This window comes from Centroberyx gerrardi, chromosome 22 (assembly GCF_048128805.1).
Source record: "Centroberyx gerrardi isolate f3 chromosome 22, fCenGer3.hap1.cur.20231027, whole genome shotgun sequence".
NCBI classification, from domain to species: Eukaryota; Metazoa; Chordata; class Actinopteri; order Beryciformes; family Berycidae; genus Centroberyx; species Centroberyx gerrardi.
Window position 1 is genome coordinate 10,170,339 of NC_136018.1, and position 27,282 is coordinate 10,197,620.

The 27,282-nt window shown below is 43.2% G+C and overlaps 1 protein-coding gene across 3 annotated transcripts; it reads right to left on the minus strand.

The window, feature by feature from the left end:
- Positions 1-31: 31 nt before the first annotated feature.
- nck1b (NCK adaptor protein 1b) lies at positions 32-27,040 on the minus strand. 3 transcript variants are annotated; one of them, XM_071922413.2, is made up of 5 exons: positions 26,849-27,040; positions 17,345-17,395; positions 15,750-15,990; positions 2,765-3,519; positions 32-2,604 (listed from the first exon to the last, which is right to left on the minus strand). In XM_071922413.2, the coding sequence occupies exons 3-5, from the start codon at positions 15,973-15,975 to the stop codon at positions 2,404-2,406; spliced, it is 1,182 nt and encodes a 393-aa protein (XP_071778514.1). In that variant the 5' UTR covers positions 15,976-15,990; positions 17,345-17,395; positions 26,849-27,040; the 3' UTR covers positions 32-2,403. The 3 variants fall into 3 exon arrangements, with proteins under 3 accessions (XP_071778514.1, XP_071778515.1, XP_071778517.1); XM_071922414.2 differs by lacking the exon at positions 26,849-27,040 and adding an exon at positions 20,157-20,173; XM_071922416.2 differs by lacking the exons at positions 15,750-15,990; positions 17,345-17,395; positions 26,849-27,040 and adding an exon at positions 12,228-12,383.
- Positions 27,041-27,282: the final 242 nt, after the last annotated feature.

Sequence of the window (27,282 nt, forward strand, 5' to 3'; positions counted from 1 at the left end):
GGAGAAAAAAAAAAAGGTTCACACCCATGTTTTGTGTTCTTTGTGGCAGGTCTAACTTTGTTTATGCTTGGATTACAAACCGGACCTCAAAGTCCCTCCCAAAATACTCCATTTACAAACTATTATTTTCTTCCACCATGATGTATCAGCATTGGCCTCCGTTCCTTTCCCCACCCGTATGATTGGGATTGGTATTCCAGATACTGTAGCCAGTGGAACAGATTCTCCAAGTCTCCTCCCTGGATCTCAACTCGCTGCTTTTGTTTTTTAGGGTCATTTTTCCATTCCTCCTCTCTGCAATCCCTCTTCCTCACTCTGTGCTCGGGTCCAACTCGCCACAGCTGGAGAACTCATCATCGCGGCGTCATGATCGTCCCCCTGAGCCCACTGGAGCAGCTCTCTGCCACTGCTGCTGCAGCAGCTTGACTGTAGGTGCTGGATGCTAGCTGCCCCTAACATTCAGACTAGTTCAAACACTACTTGGTCCATTTTCACTCAACAAATGACCTTCCTTTAGACACATTTTCCATAACTGAAAATAGCAACTGCTTTCTATTGAAAATATTTTAACGATATGATATTCTAACCGGACGTTGACCATAAATTAAACCTTTACCTACCTCTTGACAAACTAACTGGAACACTTTCTGCACTAAAAATCAAAAGCTTGCACATGGAGATGTTACAGTATTAGTAATACCACATGAGGCACAAATACCATAAACTTGACACATGATGGGCAAGAAAGAAAGGCAAATACCAAACCATGAGAGGCATTCCACCAAGTTGCCTTTCTTTCACCGGCACTGATCAAAAACACACTTAGTTGTATGCCCAAAAAGCACACAAGGAATTGTTTTCTGAAAATCCTTTGTGCCTGCGGGAGGAAGAGGGCGTTTCCTAGCTTGATGTATGCAATCGGACAAACACGACCCCGGGGTGACCCCTTCCTCCTCCATTCCCTCCCATGATCACTAATTCAGCAGCAGTGACTTCATCTCTGGAGTGTCTGGACAGGCCCCTCCGTCTCCCTCCCCGCTCCTGACACTCGGGTGTCGTGGAGCTGCGCCGCTCTCAGCCCCCCCCCCCCCCTTCCTTATCTCCAGAGAGACGTCCCCTCAGGCAACACTGGGGAGGATGCATCAGCTGTCAGTCACACTCCAGCAGGAGACCGAGGAAGGGAAGAGGAGGAGGAGGAGGAGGGGGAGGGGGAGGGGGGGTCTGCTCTGAGAAAGTCTCCAGACTCGGAGAACAAAAAAAAAAAAAAAAAAAAAAACGGTTCAGCTCTCTTCGCATAACCTCCAGAGACCTGGGTAAATTCCCATCCACCATTTGGACTGCCAATCTCTCGCTCTGCCGTTTCTTGGGAGATACAGTGAGAGTGTGATGATATTGAGCTCTCTGTTCTGTTATCGTAAACACACACACACACACACACACACACACACACACACACACATACACACGCACAGTCATGGGATTTTTATGAGAGGGGGTGAGCACCGCATTCTGTGCTGCCTCAGCTTTGTAACATTCAAATGATATGGACACAGCGATGTGCGAGACGAGCAGATGTGTTGTACAAAAAGGAGAAATAGTTAAATGTCTGGTTTTAACCATGCACAGGCAGAGGAATCCTCCAAATCTCTCCTGCAGTCACTGAATCTTCGAAAAGCAGACACACAGTGTGATATTCCAATCTCCATAACCGTGATAGAAGCCTAACAGAATTGTATCAATAAATATACTTTGGTCACTTAATTATTTTTATTCATGATTAGCAGTTAGCAAAAGCTGTGGATTAGTGTGTCCACAACGTAGCATTCCATGAAGAACGAGTTAAGACAGACAACACAAAAATGAGTTGAAATGTAGAACTCTAGGCTAGATTCTGGATTTGCAAACCATCATCCGAAAATGCCTCATATTGGTGGCTGTTGTGTACTGGATAGAGTTAAAAATCACATTTTAAAAAGAAACTGTTAAAAAGATTATATATTATCAACAACAAAAAAAAAGAAAACTAAATGTAGATCTAATAGATGTCAAGGTGGAAATACATGGCATTGCCTATGACCTAAACACATCTGGATATTTTAGAATAGTCGACCAAGAGGTCTACAGTCTACTCTCAGGGGTCCAAAGTCTTTTTATCTCCCCCCTCCATTCCTCTGTGTCTCTCCCATACGTTTCCCCTCTCTCCTCTTGGAATGCTCACAAATTGGGCATTTAAGTCCTGATGATGTGTTAAGTCTTCAGGCTTTGAGTTTGAATGTTAGTGTGTGTTCTGGCGTAGCATCATCAGTGAATGTTTGTATGGATGCAGTTAAGAATGTGTGTATGTCTGCATGTATGTACGTGTATATATGTGTGTGTGTTGTCTGTGTGTGTGAGTGAGAGAGATCAGGAGGCGGCCAGGGCCTTGATCAGGTACAGTTTGTCTCCCTGCTCACTGGTGAAGATGGGGGCCTTTTTGTAGTGTTCAACAAGCTCCTCCATAGAGTTGAACTTGCGCTGTCCAATGCAGTAAAGGGTTTCCTTCAGCTGCACTTTGAAATGCTTGTTCTTGCTCTGCGCTTTCAGGGAGATGGAGAAGTCGTTTGGCTATGAAAAGAAAGGGAGAGACAGGGTTACCATTAGTGTTCAAATAGAGCTTCAAAGTGTTATGTCTGCTGAGTAATCTTTAGAGCGACCGTATGAAATAGACAGCATATCAAATCAATAACCAGGTGGCAGATATATTGATCAGGTGTTGGCTACTGACCGATGACTCGCTGTCTCGGATGAGGAAGTCTCCCTCTGCGCCTCTCTGGTTAAGGGCCACCTCTGCCTGGTGGCGCGTCACCTTCCCATAGTACCACTCCTTCCCTGCGAAACGCCCGCTGCCTGAAGGCGAGATGTAGTCACAGTCAGGTGTGGGTGGCCCGGCGGGCCCCGCCGAGGGATTATGGGAGGTGGAGTCCAGCACAGTGACGTAGTTCTTAGGCACCAAGCCCAGCTGTCCGTCCGCTTTGCGGCACTTCCACCATTCGGGGTCGTTCTCGGGCTTCTCCACCACCTCCATCACCTCGCCCTTCTCAAAGTTCAGCTCCTCGTCGTTGCCCGAGCTGAAAGGATAGAGCGCCTGCACTGTGTGCAGCACCCGGTTTCCATTTGTGGCGCTGCTCACCACGGCCGCCAGCTTTTCTGTTAGAGATCCGGCCGGGTCGCCGAGCCCACCCATACCCCCTCCCCCCGCCGTCCCATCCACGTCCTCCGTCACGTAGTTGGACGGGAACCAGCCAGACCGTCCGTTGTAGCTCCCACGCCACCAGCCGTCACTGCACTTCTCCATCACAACGACACGCGTGCCCTTCACCAGCGACAGCTCGTCCTCACGCTCTGCTGTGTAGCTGAACTTGACCAGGGCGGGCAGGTTGAGGTCGTACAGCCGCTCGCCATTATCTGCATACATGTCTGTGTCGGCGTTGGAGGCTGTGTCTCTCATCCCTGCCTTTCTGCTCTTCACCTTTCCAATTCCTGGACAGAACAATCAGGGCAAAGTGTAAGGGTTTACAGAGAGAATATCACCATCTACACTGAAATAAAGTCCAGTGAATTAGGTCAGGAGCTTTAGTATGAGACATCTGGCCAACTGAAAAAAACCCAAACAAATCCAATGTATATAGACTATTTGATGTAAAGTATCCACTACTAGGTCTATCTACAACAATCTAATGGGTGTCCTTCTAAATAGCTAACTAACATTGTAGTCCTTTAGGCCTTTACATTACATACTTTTTTGTTTACACTAAAACTTAGTCAGCCTGTTCGTAAAGCACAAGTCCCAGCATCCTAGTTCTCCAACCACTCCACTGACGTGAAACAAGTCTCCACAGAAAAACAAACACCACACAATATAACAAAAAAAAAAAAACACCTTTGAAAAGTTAAGGGAGAAAAAAAATCCCAGACAAATACCAGGCAGCGATAATAAGCATTAGTGGTTGTGTTGAAATACAGGGAGGGTGGGTGAGTAGGCCTAAGTATCATTCCTTTTCCATATTACAGTACCTAGGCCTTAACCCCCACCCCTTCAAATCCAAATGCATTCTTACAGATTAGGCCTAGGATCTGAAAAAACAAAAAGGCAATGCAGGTCTGACGCAGTCTGAAAAAATGTCTGAATGAGCTGCAAACTTTTCTTGGCATGGGCCTATAAGCAATTACAGCAGTTTATCAAAGTACTAACTATCTCACACTGAAATAAATTACTAGCTTACCCGCCTTCAAAAACAAATTCAGTTTGTCAAAAATCTGAGGAATATCTGAGGAATATAATTATCTACACTACATCGCAGCATGCTTAACAAATGCTGACAGATAGACAAAGGTTTGAAAAAGAATGGAGAAACAACAGGAGTTGAGAAGAAAGATGACTGAAGCAAAATAAGGATGATTAGGTCTACTTCTACCAATTTGATTCAATAGGACTACTGCAAAGCATGGACTAATATCTTACCACATTCTCCACCCTACACAGCGAGCGCATGTAATCAACTGTGCCCTCTCAGCTCCTCTGCACTCACTGTTGGCGGTGACTATGCTAGCTGCTCATCTCTGACTCTGACTGCAGGCAAAAAGGCTCAGTCACATTTCATTGCTGCTAATCGCATTGCGCTAATCACCTCGGCCGCCCTGACATCTGTGGCCTGACCGAGCCTGGCTCGCACTGCAGCTGGATACCAAACTCTATCCCCCTTTCTGCCAACACTCTGCCTCGCCGCTTCCTTCCCTCTGTCCCTCATCCCTCACACATTCTCCACTCCTCCATCTCTCCCTGCGCCAGTCACTCTGTACTCTGTCCTACAGGCACCGCACTGAGCTGATTAGTTGACTTAAGTGTAGTGCAGGGACGGTTAAGAGCATATTTATCAACACTTCCGTCAACAGTGGTTTAGCAGAGAACTAGTTTTCCTTTCTGTTTGCAGGCTTAATGTCAGCCAGGGAAAGAGAGGAATAAATAAACGAATAAATTGGCTGGTTCTCTTGTCTTGAGCAGGGCAAAGTGTATGATACTTCATCTTCTGTCGGCCTACTTGGCTTACAACGAGCCATATGTTCATTTGGCACCATACAATCATCACAGAGAGGATCATGGATATGGGCTACAACCCCAAGTCCACCCACCAACCCACACTGACTAACACACACATTGGCCAACACTTACACACACACACACACGCACACAACAGTGACAGTGGGGAAGGGGGTGTGGTTTAGCATGTGTCCTGTCACCCTCTTGGCATACTGTAGGACTGCACTCAGTTACACCATCTCTGAGCAGCCCACAGGGGAACAGGAGGGGGATTACCAAGCCCTTTGGCCTTTCCCTGCGTTATGGAGCCCTGGAGCCGAGCTTTGGCAGGCCTGTGGTCATCGTCTTACTGGACAGGAATTTCCACTTGGCAGCCCGGCACGTTAACAGTTGTATGAAACACATACGTAGCTCGCAGGACGCATAATGGTGAGAACACCCCTGCTGCCCACTTTCCAACAGACCAGCGGACGGCTCAAATATTCACAGCCACAGCCTATCCATACGTTAGACGGGACACTTTCTCCTGTAAAAACAGGGACAGCAACATGCCACCATTTTGCTTGTCATTGCAATGCTAATACGCCATTAGTGCATTGTTATCATTATAGGCTTATGGCTATCATCAAAGATCTATCTGATGATGTAGGCAGACTAGACGAGAGGCAAGACTAAGCAGACTCTGATAGCAGACACAGTGAGCAGACTAAGGCAGTGACTCTATTTTTGATTACGTTCGCAAGGCTGTTGCTTGCATAATCAAAAGTCAGCTGGGTGAAATTATACAGGGAGGCAGGGTGTAGTCCCGGGACAGTGCTGGGAGGATGGTGTGTGTGTGTGTGTGTGTGTGTGTGTGTGTGTGTGTGTTGGTTGTCTGAACAGAGAGAACATGACTAATGTGTCACGACGCCACAGTAAATCTGTTTTACCACAGATAAATTGTCGCCGAAAGGTGTCCGTGACTCAACGAGAGTGCAGACAAATTTCATGGTAGCGTTGTGAGTCCAGAGTCAAATTGCTTCCAGGTAGACCCTATCATTAGTCACACAACTGTACATAACTACAGACTCCAGACTCCAGACAGGGTGTTAGAGCTGATGTCTATTGGTTAGGTCTGGTTGTGCCACCTTACCAACTCTAATACACAAAAAGAAGAACAAAGAACAGCTGAAACAGCAAAAAAAAATAGTAATATAAAATCAGTTCCACATGAAACAGCCTGGTTAAAGTACGCTTTGGTAACTGAATCTTCCTTCTCTCTCATAAATACACACGTGTAACAACACAAACAGCTTATTTCTCTCCAACTCCAACCTGAAATGAGGACAAAACTTCGAAATAATACAAAGATTTGAGAATATAGACAACCAAGAGCTAAACTATCACATGTTGGGGGGGAAAAAAACAAAAAACAACAAGCCAAGATGGTGCAGGTGCAAGCCCCAGGATATGTGCCTTGTGCACAGTTGGAAATGACCTAGTTAGCTGAAAGGTTGGAGGTCAACTCTGCATAAATACAATACCTTTAAGCTCCAGCTGAGAGCCTGTATTTTTGGCTTCCTGGCCAGGTAACAGAGGGTGGCCTTATCACACACACTATCAGAGGAATTTATTTTATGCTTCCTGCTGAAGTCACACGAATGCTTTGCATTAAATAAGCAAGGAACCCAAAACCGTAGCATTTGGCTGGCTGCTCAATCTAAACCAAAGTGATTAAAGGGAACTGGGATTTGCCTATACAGAGATAGGTAGATGATACTGGGAGAAGATAAGGAGTTGTTATTGAGGGCATCTGCTTATCCAAGGGCCCAACTGACTTATTTGTATAGGTTCAACAATGAAAATGTATTTCTGTGGTAGTATAAAATATCTGTGTAAAATATCTGTACTTTCCTTTACAATTATGGCATTTAGCTGAGGCTCTTATTCAAATAACTTCAAATAACAAGTAGGGGTTCAGTGCCTTGCTCAAGGACACTTAGACAGGACACATAGCTGCTGTGATGGACACATCATTGGTTGTTATGGAGATTGAAGCTGGGAACCTTTAGTTATGCGACAATCTCTCTTACCAGTAGGCCACCCTGCCGCCCAGGACTGGCACCTACACCACAGCAAGACCACTTGAGGGGGGGAAGAACTGTAGTCAATGACTGATACAATGTGCCAATTGTGTCCAAACACGTCATCAAAAGTGAAAGGAGCCTGCACACCAGCCAGTCAGGGCATCAAGCTTCAGAAAAGACTTAGCCTTTTCACATTGCACAAAAAACAAGTGAAGACAAATAAAAAAGAAAAGCCATATCTCTTTTTTTGAGCATGGATCACCTCCCATTCATTTTTAGTGCATTTTGTAATGAAAGACACATCGTAATGAAGTAATCCTGATATTTGGGCCTCAAAAGAATACACCCAAACCTTGATAAAGCCCTCCTGGAAGGTCATTTCAACACAGATTTGTTGCTTAAGTTGTGACTGAAATCTCTAGAGCCACAAATAATTTGATAACACCCCAATATGTCCTGGGCTTTATCACATTTTTTAAAACTATAAAGCAAATTCAAATATCTTGAAAATTGTCCTCAAATTTGCAGAGATCACAATTCCATGGTGTTAATTAGTGGGGTATATTCTAGTACTATATTACTATTAATAATATTGATAGTATTAGTCAATGATAGACTATTAGCTTCCGTTACATTCTTAAACTGCATTACCCATGGGATCTGATCCTGGCATGGGCCCAGGAGTGAACCTGGGTCTCAGAACCAAAATTACCCCAACATCCATACTACAGAAAAAAAATATATTACAGGAAATACTGGTATTGGTGCTGTGATCATCTGTCCAGCCACAATGTGTGTGTGCTTGTGCGTTTAAATATGGAATGCTTTTGTGTTTGCGAGGGCAGTGGCATTTTAGTCCTGGCCTGGCAGTCTGAGACAGCACATCTAAAAAAATAAAAAAATAAAAAGTTCAAATTGCTCTAATTTGATGAATTGCACAAAAGTCATTGCAGCAAGAAGCCAAATCACCAGTGAACTGAGGAACGCACTCCAGCAACTCTACAGACCACAGTTCTGATGCAGTATTTTGTTGATAGAGGTCCCAACTACAGTGGATTCACAGAAACTACAATGTAACATATCTGACAAGCTATATTTCAGCAACTCATAGTCATGCTCACAATAGACCACAATGTGTAAACAAATAATATATATATTGAAATTAACAAAAAAAAAAATAAAAAAGTAAAATAACAAATTCCATTAAGACTGGCATAACCATGTGACAGACAACAGATGAATATTCCTGGGTTTAGATACTCATGAGAGTAGTAGGTTAAAAATGACAAACTAAAAATACACACCATTTTGCTTGAAACCCCACTGAAGGTGCTACATTTCCTGTGGCTTACCACTATGTCCACTACCACAAAATTAAAATAGTGTAGGTATTGCCTGATAGTGTAGATTTAAACCATCAATCAAAACATTCAAAAGTTTTCAACTCAATTTATATTAAGTGTCAATGCACAGGAAGTGTAATGGCTGGCCAATACAAAGATGTTAACATTGTGCATAATGTTATTATGTAGACAGGAGGAACACCTTTGGTCCTACTCCTGCAAAGTCCTCCTACTGCATGAGAGACAAGTCAGCCATCTGGCTCACCTAAGCACAATCCTGTCTCTCATTGCCCATACTTGATCCCTCCACCTGAAGTTAGGCCTAAATACTACCTACTGTATCTATTGTGCGTGTATACACACACACACACACACACACACACACGGTAGCCCAGTGCTTCCACCAAAATCCACAAACCATCCTCCTACTATGCTGCTACTTGGGAAAGCCATTCAAAATGGAGGAGAAAAGCATTGTGTGCTGGAAATTCTTTCTACGTCAGACGCTGTTTCCTGTGCGTTTCCTGAGAGGAAGATGCTGAGGAAGGAAACCATGTTGCGTCAAATGGCGGTAAATCAGTGAAAACACCGACAATGGCCTAACACTTATATATATTTACCCCTCCAAAAACTTCACTTTTTTGTTACAGATGAGGTGAAGCAGCAGGAGGTGAAGAAAGTGCTGGGCAGTTTATTCAGCCAGCAGTGACAGACAGGAACTAGTTTTGTTTTTAACACTGGCCTCCCTACGCTGGCTGGCTGTCCATTGTCTGCCACGGCCCTCTTGACCCCGTCGCTTCCCTCCATTCCAGGGCTCTTCCTCTGCGGACGACAACACCCCGCGTCAGGCTGTCTGACAGTGCCTGAACATCCCCTGCTTCAACAGAACATGATCATTTAACCAAGTTCAGCAGCAGAGAAATGGCTTGTTGACAAAAAGAAACACTCAATATTTTAGAGTCCAAATGTGTGTCATAAATCTGCTGGTGGTAGTCAGCTTGAGGCCAAAGTACAAGTGTAGCTTGCCTAATCAACGCTTGGCCCGAACAATGTCCTGCGCTAGTCACTTTGTCATAACCTAATTGCAATTTTAGCGGAGTTGCCTTAATTATTATGCAGCAACAGTCATGCAATCACTGGGGAGACAGTAAGTATACCTGCTGGAGTCTCAAAAAGTTCTAATACGTCAATGGAAATCTGAACTCTGACAGCCATGTGTCACACACATGGACTATATCCAGTTGGGAGCCAACATGGCAACCCTCAGCCATATGGTTTAGAATGTGACTTACACACTGAACGCTACCAACAGCCTATGCTGTGGGAAAGAGAGAGTGGAGAAAAGAGAAAGGAATCATGAACACAAGAGTGAGTTGGCGCATTCTATAGTTGGGTTGGTGGAGGCTGCCTTTTAAAGACTGCAGCTTCAATCAAGGCAGTGCTGCTAACATGGCTGACTGATGGTTGAGTGCTTTTGATGTCTCAGACGGCTGAAGTTGAAAGAGCGCCGTGCGTTTCCTGCGCAGCTATCAGTCTCTACGATGGAGACGAGAGGCAGGGGGAGAGGAGCGGGGAGCAAGAAGCAGAGCTCTCCATTTGGTTTTTACTGCCCTGGACGGTGCACCATTACCCTCAGAGACTACGCCAAGTACAACCCTTCCTGAGAGCAAAACAAACACGTGGTCTCATTAATTCCAGCCAATATTAACTTCAGCTCTGAAATCTTACTGCTTTTGAATCAAGCAAGGCTATTAATAGTTTCTAAGGGAAAGTCTTTTACAATGAGCTGGACCAACACTCACAAGACAAGTAGAAAAATCACAGTGAATTGTGAGTCTGACATTTTGAGCACATGATCACAGTTACACAGTTGCAGCCACGCTGGAAAGATATTTCTACTGTCACACATCAGCTGCCCAATATGAACTTAAATTTCAGATGATACAGAAAGATACTGGCACACCAGATGCAAATAGGCAAGTACATTAAAGGATTGTTACCTTTATTTAGGCTACATCTTCACAGACCCAACACAAACTAATTCAACAGAGCCTTCAACAGTAAGCTATTGCTAACTTTTAGAGAGCTAACCAGAACGTTAATTCTGAAACTCAGACCAAGTTCAACAGACAAAGGGAGCTGTCCTGTTTCCACTCTTCTGTTCTACAAACATGTTTATGGCACTGGCTACTCTTCAACGAGGCCAGCCATCGCTCACTTCCTCTTATGCAATTCCTAATGGCAAAAGACACAGGAAAACAAAGACGGGTGGATAGCTTTAGAGGGGGAAAAACAAAACAAACTAAAGTTGAGAGAACTCTCCCACCAGTCTCCTAATTACAACAGTATTTTGCTTATTTGCTCTGGGAACAGGTTTGGAGAAAGAGAACAAGTTTGAGAAGAGGGAGAGCATGACAGAAACTCCCAGAAAGACCAACAGACAGACGCTCAACAATGATTCAACTTCCTTCTAACTTCTCACTTCCTCTCTGCTCCACACTCCTCCAAAGCTCTGGGAGAAATGTGGCTCAAATTAGAGTTTCCGCTCACTGGGGAGGCCAAGAGACAGGAAAACAGAGGGAGGGGAGAGAGAGCGAGAGAGAGAGAGAGAGAGAGAAAGAGAAAGAGAGAAGGGAGACCAACGGCTCTGAAGTTTACACAAGCAAAAGGTTTGTTAGCTCATCACTACTTAAAGAGCCCAGTTTCTCATCCTATAACACTCTCTAGATCCTTTGACTACATACAGACTTTAGGCCAGTCAGCGGACACACACACAAACACACACACACACACACACACACAGGTAGGGGAGATCGACAGAGGCAGAGGACACCACTCAACAGTTACAAGGTGAGATTACAGCATGGGTGTGCGCCGGGGCCCTTTGAAAAAGTGTGTCAGTGTGGCTGTAAAGTATCCGCGGACCGCGGAACTGCCCGGGTAATGACATTCCTGTGATAACCGAGCGAGGTGCAGGAGATGGGAGCCTAGTCGCCCCATCAATCAGCACAGACCCCTTCCTCCTCTCAACACAATGACTACAGTGTTCTACATGAGCACCCCGCGTCCCTTCCACTGTAGCTCATTACTGGGAGTGGGGGGGACCCTCCCAGAACTAGCTAGCCCGCCCTGAGGGTAGCATAAAAGAAAACAGGCTTTGGCTATGTCTTGAGATATTCCTAAACAGGGCGGAGAGGGGGGGTTCTTCAAGCATGATAATGTAATCCAGTGAGTTGCGGCCCACTCACTAAGAAGGAGAAAAAAATGGAGTAGGATTACCGTATGTGTGTGTGTGTGTGTGTGTGTATGTGTGTTTAAAAGAAAGAGACAGAGAGAGAGAATGAGTGCTGAGGCAATTACAGGCTTCGGCTCAGCAGAAGGCTTTTCAAAAGCATATCCACCCAGTCTTTGCAGCCGCTCAGACAGACAGATACTCAAAAGCTGTGAAGACACCCTCTCACTCTCTGCCAACACAACATGTTAGCACAAAAATTGGCTTTCACACAAACTAAATATGACTCATTTGCATACCCTCAAGCAGAAACCATCTCACAACCAAAGTGAAAAATCAGAAAAGGAAGAGAAAAAAAACCTGACAACCAGTCCTTCAAAGCGAGAGGGAGAGAAAAGAAAAACAGCACAAACTTAACAAAAGAACTCTACACCCATTTTTACAACAGCCAAGTTAGAAAAAGTTTCAAAACGAAGAGCTAGAGAAGACTAGGAAAGTTGAAAACTCACGAAAGAAATGTTTGAATAGGTTAGCCATGTCCATTTTGGGCTCGCTCTCTCTCCCTCTCTCTCTGTCTTTCCCGGCCCCTGCTCTCTTCCCACTGCAGCTGTAGAGTTATTCCATGTGAACACCCAGAGAGCTGGGCGGATAGCGGAGCAGGGCAGCCCACTCCAGGACCATGTGGTCTGGCCTAACCAATGGGAGAACAGGAGAGAGAGGCCTCGAGTCCAACTCTGGAAGGCAGAGTACAGAGGCCTCATGGAGAAGGAAAGGGGGGGGGGGGGGGGGGGGGGGGCAGGCAGAGAGAGAGAGAGAGAGAGAGAGAGAGAGAGAGAGAGAGAGAGAGAGAGAGAGAGAGAGAAACAGAGAAATAGACAAGAGAGCGAGAAACAGAAAGGGGAAAGGAAGGAGCCATTTCATCACCACTTAGAGCGGATTGAGAAGTGAAAGAAGGGGCTTTTTCCAAACAGATGCATTCTATGGAATCTGTGTGTACAGCACATGGGTGAGTCAGGGAGTATTCAGTGTCACATGATTGCAGTTGCTTGTAGAGACACACTCATAACTTTACAACAAACCCAGGAAACATGAATCCTCAAAACGCACACGCACACACACACACACATAAACACAGCCATCTGCAGATAGCTCATACCCTTACACATTCTTTTATATGATGACACTATTCCACACCCAGCAACCAAGCCAATGTTTTAAAAAAAAAAATAGGCTTCTTCCTCCCACATAAAATATGAACATGTGGTCATCAAGCTGCTTCTCTCATTGTTCTTCCACAAACATTTACACAATCCCCCCTTCCCTATTTACCAGTTAAAATCTATCCAAAATAACTATGATCAAACAAACACAAAGGTGAATTATTAACAAGCGTTCAATGTTATTAGCACTTTTTAAGAGCTGGATTTGATTGGGCTCAGTTTTGTGTTAGTTCATGTTTTGCATTACTCCATGCTTTACTGGGTGTGTGTGGGTACTAGGGACCAACAGAGTAGCTGGCTCTCCAACAACCCTTAGCCTGTGTGTGTGTGTGTGTGTGTGTGTGTGTGTGTGTGTGTCATCTGGGCAGCTGCTCACCTGAGGTTATGTGATCTATGGATACAGTGACAGGTGAAGAGGTGGTGGGAGCCTCACAGCTGTGGTCCATGACACCACACCCACACACACACACACACACACACACATTACACATTATAGACTGACAGACAAACCTACACACATCACAACAGACCAGACACAACAGACTGTATAGGCTGAAAGTGCACAGCAGTTATGTTTTAACTTTAACAATGCATGTGCTTAGGCCAAGAAATGACAAATGAGAAAAAATGTGACAAAAAATCCAAGAAAACAAATTAGAGATGAATGATTTGCAAGTCACCACACTTAAACTCCCAGGGACCTTTGTTTGCAGTGCACAGTACAGCCTCAAGAGACCTCTTCCTGTTGTTATAGTGTTCTTAATCATCAGAGCATTTCAGCACAAAGCCCTGCCCTTACTCCACCAGTCACCCCTCACCACAACACACATACACACACAAACTGTGCAGCTAACAGGAAGACCCTACTCATTGTGTCCAGTAGATACTGTTAGTACCGCAGTGTGTGATACAGTAATATAGTTGTGACACATTTCAGGTTAGCAGCACCGAAACAAACCCCCTTCAATTTGGGGCCCAGGGCTTCCCCCTTACGGGTCACCCTATGCAAGAGTAGGTCATCCCCACATCAAAGCCAAGCAGAGAAGAGAAGGCTACCTCTCTCTTCCTCAGCCTGACAAGTGTTGTATGGTACTGTATGTTCAGTGGGGCCACAAACAGCGAGCACTGGCTTGTGCTCTATAGGAGGAAATCACAATAATTCACAAAAAATACTGAAATCGCAATATTGACTATCATAACTTGAAAACTGTAATAGGCTGCAATACTTAATTTCCTTTGGCAAAGATGTTTTAGGAAGTTTATCAAACCTCTGAAAATGTTTAATTTAATCAAAATGAGCAAATCCTATGCATTACAATGACAAGCATACAAGTCCCCAACACACAATTCTTTCAACATTTTTTAACAACTTAAAAAGGGAATTACTGTATTGGATTAATACCACAACATATGCAAATATATCACTGGTCAACGTTAATTATCGTAAATATCATGCAGCCCTATTCTACAGTGTCTTAAAGCTCCCTTTAATACAGTGGCTTATGTTGTTGTCCTTACTCCGTTGTAACATTATTGATCTAATAGGATCTGGGCTAAACAAACATGGCAGAAGTATACCAACAAACAGGACCATGCCATCATGCTCTTAGATGACAGTGATACCCTGGAGAGCAGAAAAGTTTGGAGACTGTAGTATGAAAAGCATTAAAATCTAAAGACACCGACACTGACAGACATCTTATGAAAACACATACGAGAAATAGAAAGGTCAAATCACAGGCCAAAAAGATGCCAGGCTATTTGGCTGGATTCTAGACTGGATGCCAGTGGTCAGTGTGTGCAAACTAAATTATCATGAATGTCTGTCATCAAGAAGAATTAAGCTAAGACAAATGGTAACCTGGGCTCACATATACAGCCACATTTGGCTCGGAGTGCTCCTAGCAGTACAGGCCCCTTGGCAAACGACAGTGCCCAGAAATATTACTGTTGTGTTGACAGTGCAGACAACACCTGTGCCATTTCGATTCTGGTCTTGGTATAAGGACTGGATGAAATCCTCAGTTGTGATCCTTCATGCAAAATGCAGAAACACAAAGTACAAATCTTTGTTTGTTAACACAAAACAGTTAACGTCTTGTTAACGTCTTTGTATTGGCCAGCCATCACACTTCCTGTGCATTGACACTTAATATAAATTGAGTTAAACACTTATTTTTCTTTTTTGCACACAGCCTCATTTGCCAAACACAAATTCAAACTTTGTTTATATTTGTACTTAACCTTCAAATGGATATCTGAAATCACAAAGTATATGACTGCCTTACCTGAGCAAGTGTTTCAAGGTAAAATGCACACAGCAGCCTAACCCTTGCACCAGATACTGCACAACAGACACTTTTAAAGCTTTACTGTAAAGACACTGTGAGAATAAATCTCGCTCAGTGGCTTCAACCAATGATACATAACAAGACTGGGGGCCATCTTCCTGTGGTGTATCTCACAGCAATATTGTGGTCAAAAACAAAAGCAGGCATAACACAATGAGCTGGCCTAGATAAAGGAAGTCCTTTGACACTGCTCTCTTGAGCTTGAATGTCATCACCCAACTGTTTGAAATACAAAGCAAGTTGGCCTACAGTTATGTTATGAGTGACTGAGGAAATATAAATGTTTACAGTGCAGATATCTACGCAGGTTAACTGGAACCTTGTAAGCTCCTACAATAAAAATAAACAAAGAGCTGGAGAGTGTAAACTTAAACATGATTTCTGCCCATTGCTTATTAAACTATCAAATGTTGAATTAAACACTGATTGGTAAAATGAAGAAACCGTAGCTGATTTTTACCAAGTGTGTCTTTGAGGTTCTTGACAATAGAGGCTTTCCTGGCGCTGTTTTTCCTCTCTACGTAGTTGGAGGGCACAAAGCCTGTTTTGTTGGTGGCATTTCGAACCCTCCACCAGGACTTGGAGTCGTCAAGGAGCCAGAGGCGCTCATTTTTCTTGATGTCCAGCTCCTGGTCCTGCTGGGCCATGTAGTCAAACTTGGCGATGACAATCACCTCTTCCGTCATCTTGCACTAGTTGCACTGAGGGAGAGAGAGATGGAGAAGATGTAGAACAGATGTCAAGGAATATTGGCTGACCTATCAGTAGGGCTGAAACAATTATTCAACATTATCAACAATTTCAACAATAATAGATGACCGAATAATATTTCCGTTGTACAGTGCCATCTGCAGCTAATGTTGGCTACAGTGCAGTAGTAGTAGCAATAAAGTTAGTTTCAGTTTCTATCACCTATCAAGAGCCTGAATGCACATCTTTAGTACTTTAGTGTTAGTATGCAAGGCCGGGTATGTTGAAGCAATGGTCAAGGAGGTTTATGTTTTTTTTTCCAATATCAAATACTGTTGCCTGTCAAAATATAGAGGCTAGTGTGGCTGGAGTGAGTATAGTTAATTTAGACATGATGCATTTCTTTTTCATTATTTCAGAAGACATGCAATATTTAAATCTGTACTGTAGTCAAACAATAGCATAATAGTGTAGTGTGTAGTGGTGTAGTGTACTGTAGTAAAAGTATAGTGTATAGTAGCTTCTTTCAAAGAAAAAAATTGTAATGAGAAAAATAAGTGGAAATATCAGTTCACTTAACCCTCAAACATTATATTGGTGAATTTTTTTTTTAAGCATTTGTTTTTAAAAAAAAGGGAAGAAAGCAAAAACAAGACAAACATTTTTCAAATGTAGTTTCTGAACTAATAATCGTAATAATCATCCAATTAATTGTTTACGAAATTAATAGTTTGTTGCAGCCCTACATATCATTAAGCTAAATCTTTCAAAATGGAAAAGTACAATTTGTTGGCCATTTCTGGGCAGTAGCTTGTTAGCTTATCACATCAACATACTGTATAGGCTACAATGAACATATCATTTTGTAGCCTATTTATGATGGCAAACAGTAACAAGTTCTCTTACTGATGAACTAATGTCTTCTAACACCATTCCTCCTCAAACAAACTCAGACTCTCTACTGAGTTTCTAGATTTGTAGTCCAGGAGAGACAAATCTGAGGTAAAATGCTGCTGACCAACTTCGATGTGGATAGATGATCAATGACAGTTTTTTTTTAATTTTGCTTTTACAATTGCAGACGAGTCATAAGGCCTTTATCTCCATGAACACAACTAGGGAATAAGGGGTATATAGACAAAAATCAGGACTCCCTCAGTGCAGTCTGTCCATCAGTGCCTTCTGGATTGACATATCTGGACTAACTATGCACCAGTAGCATCGACTTCCTCTCTGTCTGCCAACCTTCATACACATTTTCATTCTCCAACTGTGTTATTTACTCCAGACAGAATAAATGGCAAGGTAAGAGACGCACCAAAAATACATTTTGAAACTGTGTTTGAAAATAGATGATCACTGTACCTGTACTGCATCAAAGCTGAGAACTTAAGACTCTGATACTCCTCTGATGACCTAGAAAAAGAACAAAAATATGCATGAGCATTACAAAAAAGTAGCTGAACTGTTTCCCCAGAAATTTGCTGATTCGTTGTCATTCTAAGTAGATCCTGTTTCTGAATCTTGGTTGTTCAACACAACCAAGCTACTGCCAACATAACACCACAAACATCAAGAAAGTATACCCTACGCCATCAGGCCTAGCCCATGTCATCCAAGTTACACTACAGCTTGACCTGAACCCTGAGGACATGCCAACTGCCACTTCCATAGTTTAGTTTCTTCAGACATAATTTTCCCCCCCATCAATTGTATTCTTGAAATAACAGATAAAAGTGACTATTCTTTTCAGTCTTCAACACTGACAAATGCCAGAAAGTTTACAGTTAATCTTTCAGTATCCACATTCTTCAGAAATTTACAGAGGGGACGATTTCCTCTCTGGAGCCGTCCAACGATTGTCTATTGTGTTACGCATCAAACACGAACCCAGGAGCCAGGAAGATGGCAAAGGGACAGATTACAGTAACAGGGAAGTAAGGAAGAGAGGCACTCTATGTCAGCAGTGCTGTTATGTCAGTGAGTGGAAGTACTCATTGAAGGCAAATGAAGTAGGATATTGTTTTAAATCCAGCATGGGTCTAAAACAAACTGTCCTGTGTAGTCTATGCAAATCAACCGCTGAGAATATGTGGACCACATGACAAGCTTAGCTTCATTGTTTCCAGTGCTATTAATCACACGCACTTTGAGGTGCCCCAGGCATTCTCAAATTATGATATGGGAGTAGGCCTATATCACATATGATCCGCTCTGAAAACTTCTTCATCTTTAACAATGAGTACATTCACATACTGGGTCTTATGATCCAGCTAGCTATCAGCACAACTAAGCTATGTTTAGGTTAACAGATACATGGGTCAACATTGGTGAAAGAGTTAAGCACTATAGAAGGGGCTGCTTAGCTACTCTGATGTCATGGCAGTGGATGGAGTTTCACCTTTCTCCCTCTGACTGACATAGGGGACCTAGACACTGACCTCATAGATTGAGAGCTCTTGGTTTTTATTTGAAGCAGTAGTGTCTGGGTTTCAGCTGCAGCTGGCGTTGAGATAGGCCCAGAACCTGATCTTAGGCAAACACAAGGAGCATAGGGAGCTGAGCTATGTTTCAGCATGATTAGCCAACAGGAATACAGGCCAAATAAGCATGACAGGCTAGTGCTGAGTAGATCCTTAGTCAAGCTTTTCTGGAGAAAAATTCACAACATTGAGATGTTGCATCCTCATGGAAAAGCCAGTGGGTATGATTGTACCACATCTCATTTAAGCCTCCTCTTTACCTAATACTTTATGGGAGGGTGGATAAGACGATGAGCAGTCAATGTAGAGTCCAAGGCTGAGGATCCCAAATTGGCCCTCTATTACATATAACTGAGCTCACATTAAAGTTTTAAAGGGGTACACCTGGGGTCTGGCCTGTATTTATCCATGTGTGGCTTTGTTGGTTTGTTTTGCAAAAGCACATTAGGGTGTATACTGTGGTTTTATCTCATGGCATGTTATTGCCTGCCTCGATTCCATCTCTAATTAAATTAATGAACACTGGGAGGCAACATAGGGAGCGGCATGCAAAAACAAAGAGCTGATTTACTCTCCTCGAGTGCTGTCTCTCTCGCCAAGACAAAGGCAACAATCTCTCCACTCCCTGGGCTGGGCTGGACAACTGTCTGCCAAAGAGGCTGAGGAGTGTGTATGTGTGCTCCTTCCTTCTCCATTTACAATATCCCTCCATTTCCATTTCGTTCCTTAATATCTCCACTCTTTCCATTCTTCTTAGTAGTGCACCACAGAATCATCAATGGGATATCCCTTTCCCAGATAACGCCCATTTTAAGACAGCAGATTGCATCCCAATCCCACCACCCTTAACTGCCACCACCCCCCACCCACATCTAGAGTGGCTGAACACTAAGTGCACATTAACACCACAGTGACTTAAGACGGTGCAGATGTGAAGGGGGATCAAAAAGTTGGGCAACAGATGCTCCCGGCTAATCGTGCAGCTGCAGACTGAGCCAAGGGCACTGGCCACTCAGATGCACTAAAAACCAGGTCAGACAGGTCAAACTGCTCAAATGGTGTCACATTCATCCCAGAGATCTTTATTTACCCTGCTGCCTGGCAGAACTAACAGGTACCCCAATCCACCCCCAGCCTCACAGCACACATTAAATGAGAGCATACTTGGACAAGTCTGGCACATTTCTAAGGATGGTATTCTCTTATCTCAGCAGCCATTGGCATAGAAACAGCTTCATGCAACATCTATGAACTGGCAAAACATTTGTTGTGTTTATGTTTGAGTTTCTTCACTTTCTTTCTTATTAGTAACCATAAAATGGGCTTCTCTTCTCTACTGTGATAACACAGTAAGTGTTACAGCCCAACTGTAATTTCTTGGAAAGAAAGGAGGGAGGGGGCTAAGATGTCATTTCTACCCATCAATGTTGCAAATGGGGAGCTAGCTTGCAAATAAACAGGTCTGAGCCACTTTTGTGTAACCCCCTCCTCTTGTCTTAGCAGGGGTCACACAGCCATTTTAGGCTTGGACAAGTGGTTGTACAATACAGGGACATGTTTGATATCTTATCTACAAAGTGGCCCTGTGCTAAAAAGCTTTCAATTCATTGGCAACAACACCAAATTATCTATGCGCTTATAATACTGCTGGAAAGAATGGCAAGTCTATTCATGTCAGGCAAAGGTAGACTTACTCATTTCCAAGTTGACAGAGAGCGGGTCAATCTTATTTCCTGCCAAGGCAGTGGTTGTGGGCCAATGACAGGTCATCCAGTGTCATTATCAGTAATCCACTCATGCTCTCAAGAGTGCCAACACTGGTCACAACAGTGCCCCTTCAGCACAAAAACAGTCACCCAATTCTGGCACTGTTATCTTAGCAATATTAAAAGGACAGGGTAGTGCTTTTCCAGTTAGATTTTTTGAAAATAGCCTACCTTTCTGCTAGACAATAAAACTTCAAGTTAAAAATGGCACTGCAAACTTAAACCGCACCAACTGCACGTCAGTGGTAAAAGAAATGCAGTGTGCAACTTTGCGAGTTATCGTATGTTACTATGAGACAATAGAGTGACATGAGTTCACCACATCCTGTAAGTCTTCAGCTGCTGCCACAAGACCTTGTGTCTCCACAGAAAAAAAAGGGAAAAAAAAGTTGAGATCTAGTCAAAGAGCACACCCAGTGGCCTATGAGGCAATGCATTTCAAAAGGAGGGATAGGCTTATATTGAAGAGTGTAATGAAAAGAGAGAAGTATCCTTTTCAAAGAACTGTAAGTGTATTAGTCTTCAGCATGGATTTCAGTGCATGGCACCTCCTTTATTTACCAAAGGTTAACATCAGAGGTTCTAGGTAAAAATGAAGTCACAAGAAGTGGAGACTACATTACAGTACATTGTGTGGGCTAAAGTGGCCTGGGAGAACATCTATGGATCAGTGTCTCTCTTTTTCACTGTGGGAGCTGATAGGCAAAACTGTACCACTACTCAGCAGGAGTGTTGAGGCACCGAGACAGCAACAGCATGAGCTCACAGAGGCAGACAGAGTAACCTAATCCCTGTGACAGCCTGCTAAAATCACAGGGCTCTGGTGCCTTCTGGAATGTGCTCTGTATGCTCACTGCTCACTCAGCCCCTCCGGCACTGCTGTACTTCCTCTAACTTACACCAAAACTTAGCCTACATTTTAGCCGCAGGGCAGGTCAGCAGCCTGAAAAGTCTGCTCCATGAATGGACAGAGCAGGATGGTATAGGACCGATGAATACATGCTTGCGCTCTATTCATATTGGACCACAGCAACTAAAACCCAGGAGACTGCATCTCATCCCAGCTGTCCTAAATCCTCTCAAAACAAAACTGCAGCAGAGCAGCAAAGGGTCATGGGAGACTTGACAGGCCAGCTGTGAGACAGGAAGTGGGGACACAGGAGTGAACGGAGGGTGGGAAAGTGATGCAATCTGACAGAGTGCAGGCTTGACCTATGAGTTCAGACAAGTTCAGATATCTCATCTTTGCTTTGCATTGATGCATGTAATGCACAGTATTTGCCTCAATGTATGAGATAAGAGAGATCAAGTTCAGAGCAAACTTACACTTGGAAATGCCACACCAGTGTTGCAGGAGGAAGATGTGATCTTTCCGCATTTGAAAACAGCATTGTTCCATCATCCAACATGTTTCACATTAAAATTTCGATTAAGGACAGAGAGGCCTCTAGTATTATGAGCTGAGTTGGTTATCCACCCCTTGGGATCACGCTCTGCAGTTGGGAATGGCCTTAAATAGACCATGGCTCATGTCCTTTGAGAATAGCCAGAGATTTACTCTCACAGCAAAATGATGTGAAGTTTTTTTTACTTCACATCAAAAGGCTCATCTTATGCTCATAACAAATCTCTAAGTGTACTGGACACCAACTGCCAGCATTTGAATTTAAGTCTCGTACCAACTATTTGGGAGCTAGCTTGCAAAGCCATAAAATGCAAAATCTCATGCAAAATCTTTGGTATATCCAAACAGTCTCACTTACTGTATAGACACAACTTTTAGAAGGAGATAAGAGCAATATTTATGAATCTTTGGGCATATCACATCCAAATAGCCATGTATATGGATATGGATTTTATAAGAATATACTTATATTCTTGTAGCGGTACAGGTATTTTGTAATTCTCACAGCCTATTCCTTACTCTAATCTGAAGACATGAAATTTAGGCACACCCAAACGTTTGCTAACCAGTTCCTTTCAGTATTTTAACTGAAAGTCTACAACTGGTCTTAGCAGTATACCTGGGCTTATTCCTCTGAGATATGCACCAGTACCTATGTATGAAGGAATCCATTTTCCCAGACTCCACCTGCATCAGTGGAGCCTGCACATCTGCATCCACGCCCTGCTATTTGCCTCAGTTGCCGGTTCTTGGTCTGGGTGGCCTAACTGCTATCACTCTCAAGTCCAACAATGGCCACATCCAAACCATCTGGGATCAAGGCAACATTAAATTAAACCTCCATGTAATCTCACTGACACTGAATGCTACAGGGGATTTCCCAATCACTAATGTAAGTTTACAAAGCAAAAGGATTCATGATATCAAGTGTTACAGTACAATAAACCTGTTTGCGGTTTCAGCTTGTGTGGTGCCAGGCTACTTCAGGCTACTAGTGGCATTCACAGGAGTCAGTGGAAGATATGATCCACACAAAACAATCAAACCATGTGCATGCAATGTACTGTAGCTGTATACCTCTTCGCAATAGCACTCTTCTAGAAAAAGCCTTTGTTGCAGTCAAAATAGCAGATCATTTGTAAACCACAAGAGATAATAATCCCAGACAGCTTGTGTGAGAGAGCTGAAATGGATACATTGGCTTCCTCTTAGTCTTCGTGCATCCTGACAGGTATAAGCCCTAGGGTGCTGTCACAATAGGACTAAACAAGCCACTTGGGACAAAACTCTGGGTGAGGCACGTGTTGGAACTTGTGTATGAGCGTTTTGGGAGCAGGAGGCATTCCAGATTGCATGGTGATGCCACAAAAATCTGGTGCCTGAGCAAATAAGATCAATGAGATGTTTGATAGGAGAGAAACCAGGAAGGAAACATTTCACACAGTACCTGCACCTGTCCTGGTTGAGGTGCACACTCGCACATTTTAAACACTCACTGGGGAGACTGTGCTTGATTGACTATGCTTCAAATTGTAAGTTCATTTAGAAGATCACCTAATAAGAGAGTGTAATATAGGCTACTTTCTTTTCTTTTTTTTTTTTTTAAATGCATGAATGTTTGTTTTGTTTTTGTTCAAGATCATAGCAGAAAATTAGCCTAGTTGGTCATGTGGAAAACTTTATATTTAGCATTTTTGTTATAATATGCAAATTCAAAACTACCCAACTAAATACAATTCTGGTTATTCAGAAGCTTGAATTAGAATATTGCTTTATAAAACACCTCTACTTGAAGGACCACTTGAGCCATCAAATCGTTCTTCACTACTAAGAGTAATTGTTGTATACAACCTAGCACCTAGTGGTTCCATGCAGAATCCCATGTGAAAAAAAATAGGACATCGGAGGGTGGCGAAGGGGGCTGGAGGGTCACTTCAAAAGTGCTCCAGTGTGATGAGACAAGCTTATTTCCATCAATACCAAATGCATGCATACTCACTGGGGTCCAATTAAGATTAACCTCACTTTAGGCAGTGACACCTACTGTATTACTGCACTTACAAGCAAGAAATTCATGAGGAGGGAGGCAAATTTAAACAGTGTGGGGGCCAGACGCAGCCCACAGCCCACCAGTTGCACATCAAAGATCCTTGATACCATTTCAGCTAGCTTGGCAATGACAAAGAAATCTTCCTGCTGTCTTCGCATAGTGAGCCCGGGGCTAACTTTGTGGTAGAAGCAAATAGACTAGAGGCTGTAGGCTACACGTAGTGTTGATTCAACAACTTCACACAAGATACCTAGAGGTGGGCTGATTTGACCAAGCTTCACTCTACACAGTGAAAATAGCCTATATGTTGTTTTTTAAAAAGTCTATTCATCAGTGAGGAAATTTCAATCTCTAGAGAACACATTTTGGCAATAATAATGTTTTCCATGATAATAGGCCAGATACACAACAATTCGTCTTCACGATAAGTCACAACATCAAATACATACATCCTCATTTTTACTCTGCCAAAACCATGGCAAGAAAACCACAAACCATGATGAACTAATAAAGAAAAGCACCTGATTTTTATTGCAGACCACTTCTCTAAAATGACGAAGCTAGTTCACTTATTCGAAATGAGAAATCTTACCAAATATCTTCCCCACACATAGCCTAGAGTGTAAAAGACTTACTAATTATAGGACTGGGGAGAAATCAGTCATCAATGATGACAGGGCATATGAATGTTTTCAAGTGTACTGGCCTCTGATTAAGGTCAAGTAAAAAGGTATATGTCATTCTTCCACGTTAGAACCAAGGGCTTGTTTGTCCTGCTCCTTGTGCCTTGGCTAAGGCATAAGTTCCTTCTGAGGCAGGTGACCTTGGTTGGGGTCTAGAAAGTATCTTTGCCATTGACTGTTCAAACATGCCTACATGCATGGGCAATCACACAAAAAAAATTCAGGTAGAAAAAAAAAAGAATTATGAAAGAAAAAGGGGAAATGTAAGAGAGCTTATGCAACAACTGAGATTAGAGAGACAACAAGAGAGAAGAGAGACATGATTGCGGAGAAAGATTTTCCCATATTTCTCAACTTCAATATAAGCATAAAGCCATTTAATAGGCTAGACTGCCGAGCTTGTTATTTGACCAGGGAGATTTTCAGCCACATTAGTTTTCTGGCTATCGTGAAAACTGCACAGTTGGTATTTTCCCTTAGACTGCGGGGCCAGATTTGGCTGCTGGAGGCCACTGGTAAAACACAGCCAGGCATCGAGAATGAGGCAAGGGTAAGTTCCTTTACAAAAAGAGCTCACCCCATTTATTTAGCCCTGAAGCATATCACTCCATGTCTCTAGGATTATACTACCATAACATTCAAACAAGTATTCTAAGGCTAGGCTGGTTGCTTTTGGAGGGTATCTGAGTCGACAGGAGCTTATGAATAGGAGACAGATGAAGTAAATAAGGCCACGTCACTGCAATGTCAACATATGTACCCAGCCGGATGGTGAGGACTAAAGTGGAGCAGGAGGCCCCGGTCCTGAATGGCAGTTCTGTACTTATCTGAGAGCGAGTTCAGGACCTGGCAGATGATGGGAGAGGACCATAAAGAGGCAAATATTCTCTTTTTCATAGAGCTCTTAATGGCCATTTTCGCAAGTCTTGTAAATTGGCCTCAATGGACTGGGGAAATTTAATGTTAGCCTTGAAGGAAATGGTACTTCTGAATGGGCCTCAACCCTCTTTCTCCTTGCAAACTATGGCTATCCTCCTCCCTCTGACTCCCTCCCAGCAGAGTTACAGCAGACCAAATGTCTCTCTCCCCCTCTCCCCTCCCTTAAACCTTAATGAGAGACTGTGAAGAGGTCTGTCAGTGTGACAATAATTACAGAAACTATAGTATTCACCAGCTGCAAAAGCCCACCCCCCCTTCCTAGGCATTTAGAAAAAGCACACAGGCCATCTCCTACCCCCTCAATCTTACACATTCAAACAACAACCCAACCACACATCTGAAAATGAATCAATTGTGAGATAAATTACTCGGGCCATATAAATTTGTTTATTATCTCACAGTATGGTTGCAGCATGGTTGTTTTTGTAATGGGCTTCACAAACATAAGCCCAAAGTACCTCCCAATAGCCATACAACCTTATCACGTATTGTGCTACTGAATCATGACATTTAGTCTGGCTTTGGTTGTGTAAGGTAGAACCACTACCAAGATAAGCAGAAGGAGCATGTACCTGAAATCTAACCACTGAAACAAGAGTCAGTTACACTAGATGTGCAAAATGTGACGTGATAAGACAGAATGTATATTCCCTATTGGCCTCACTAGGTAGGAAGGTTTACAAACAATACGATTTCCTAGTGGTACAAGGTTATTAGGAGGCCTATTAGTAGGCAAACAACAGGTGACTGACAACAATAACCCGTCATTTGATTACAATCAATAGTCTCAGCCAGTGAGCTGTTTAAAACAAGATGAATACATTTTCATGGCAGAGCACCATAACGTAGGGAATGCATCCATCGTGACCATGAACAGTCCCTGGCTGTGTGACTGGATCCTAAAAGCCTGAGTCCAATCAGTGCACAAAACACCATAACTTAATGTTTAACTTGGCACAAAAAGCACAATACTCCCACATTAAAAAAAACACAATAAGCTAATGCTAAGATCTAAGAATGCAATATAAACTAGAAGATTCATTCACGCCATATATTGCTCACTGTAGCTACAATAGTTTAGGCGTTCTCCTCATTTTCTATCTCAGAAATCAAGTAACGTTAACGTGGTGCACTGCAAGAAAATCGAGTGTACCCCACAAATCTGGGGTCGTACAATAGCTTTACCTTAGCGTTTATTATATAGCCTAGGCTTGACAACATGTCTTGTTACCTAACTTAACGTTAAGTTGGGTAAGAAAAATACCAATTATGCTTTTAGCCCTTTCAAAGCAATATTCATGGCCCCCACAGCCTGAATTGTATGTAACGGTTAACCCAGCTAGCCAGCTGGGTAACAGAATGTTGGCCATGTTGGCAAGGCAAGAGACTGGTTTAGCTGTCTAGGTTAGCTGTTAGCCGACGTTAGCTATCGGTGAATGCGAGTATAGCAGGAGCTAGCCTGAAGCTAGCGAGAGCTAGGGTCTGATAGCAATAACGTTAGTAGCAGCACAGAGATCCCTACCCTGCTCCTACTGTGTCTTACCTGGTTGCTGTTGTTTGTTGGTGGCCACCTTTTCTTATCTTGTGTTGGAAATAGTTACCATGTAGCGTTACACAAATTGAAATTGATACACACAAATTACCAAATCCTAGCAAGCCGCCAATAATTGTACAACTTCAAGAAGCTGGCCTAGCTAATGATACACTGTGCCCTGTTGGAATAGCATTCCTATATCAAAGCATGTCATTGCTAGGGTCGGGAGCTAGCCAGGCTAGCTAGCTACACAAGCTTCTCAGACTCCAGCTCCTCCCAATCCCACTCGATTGGTTGCAGAAGGAACGTCTCTCTTTTGATTGGACAGTGGCGTTGTCAGTCAATCACACTGCAGCTGCTGATGTTTTGCATTTTCCAAAGCATCTTTCCATGTCCCTTGGCTTGTAAAACTACCACCCTAATCAACATAAAAAAACGTGTGT

Bases quoted from the DNA above. Each gene is read 5' to 3' on its own strand.
- nck1b (XM_071922413.2), bottom strand. From the start codon at position 15,975: ATGACGGAAGAGGTGATTGTCATCGCCAAGTTTGACTACATGGCCCAG. The intron at 3,520-15,749 runs GTAAAAATCAGC...TGTTCTGTCCAG, and splicing joins GAACCTCAAAGACACACTTG to GAATTGGAAAGGTGAAGAGC. The intron at 2,605-2,764 runs GTCAGTAGCCAA...TTCTTTTCATAG, and splicing joins TCCGAGACAGCGAGTCATCG to CCAAACGACTTCTCCATCTC.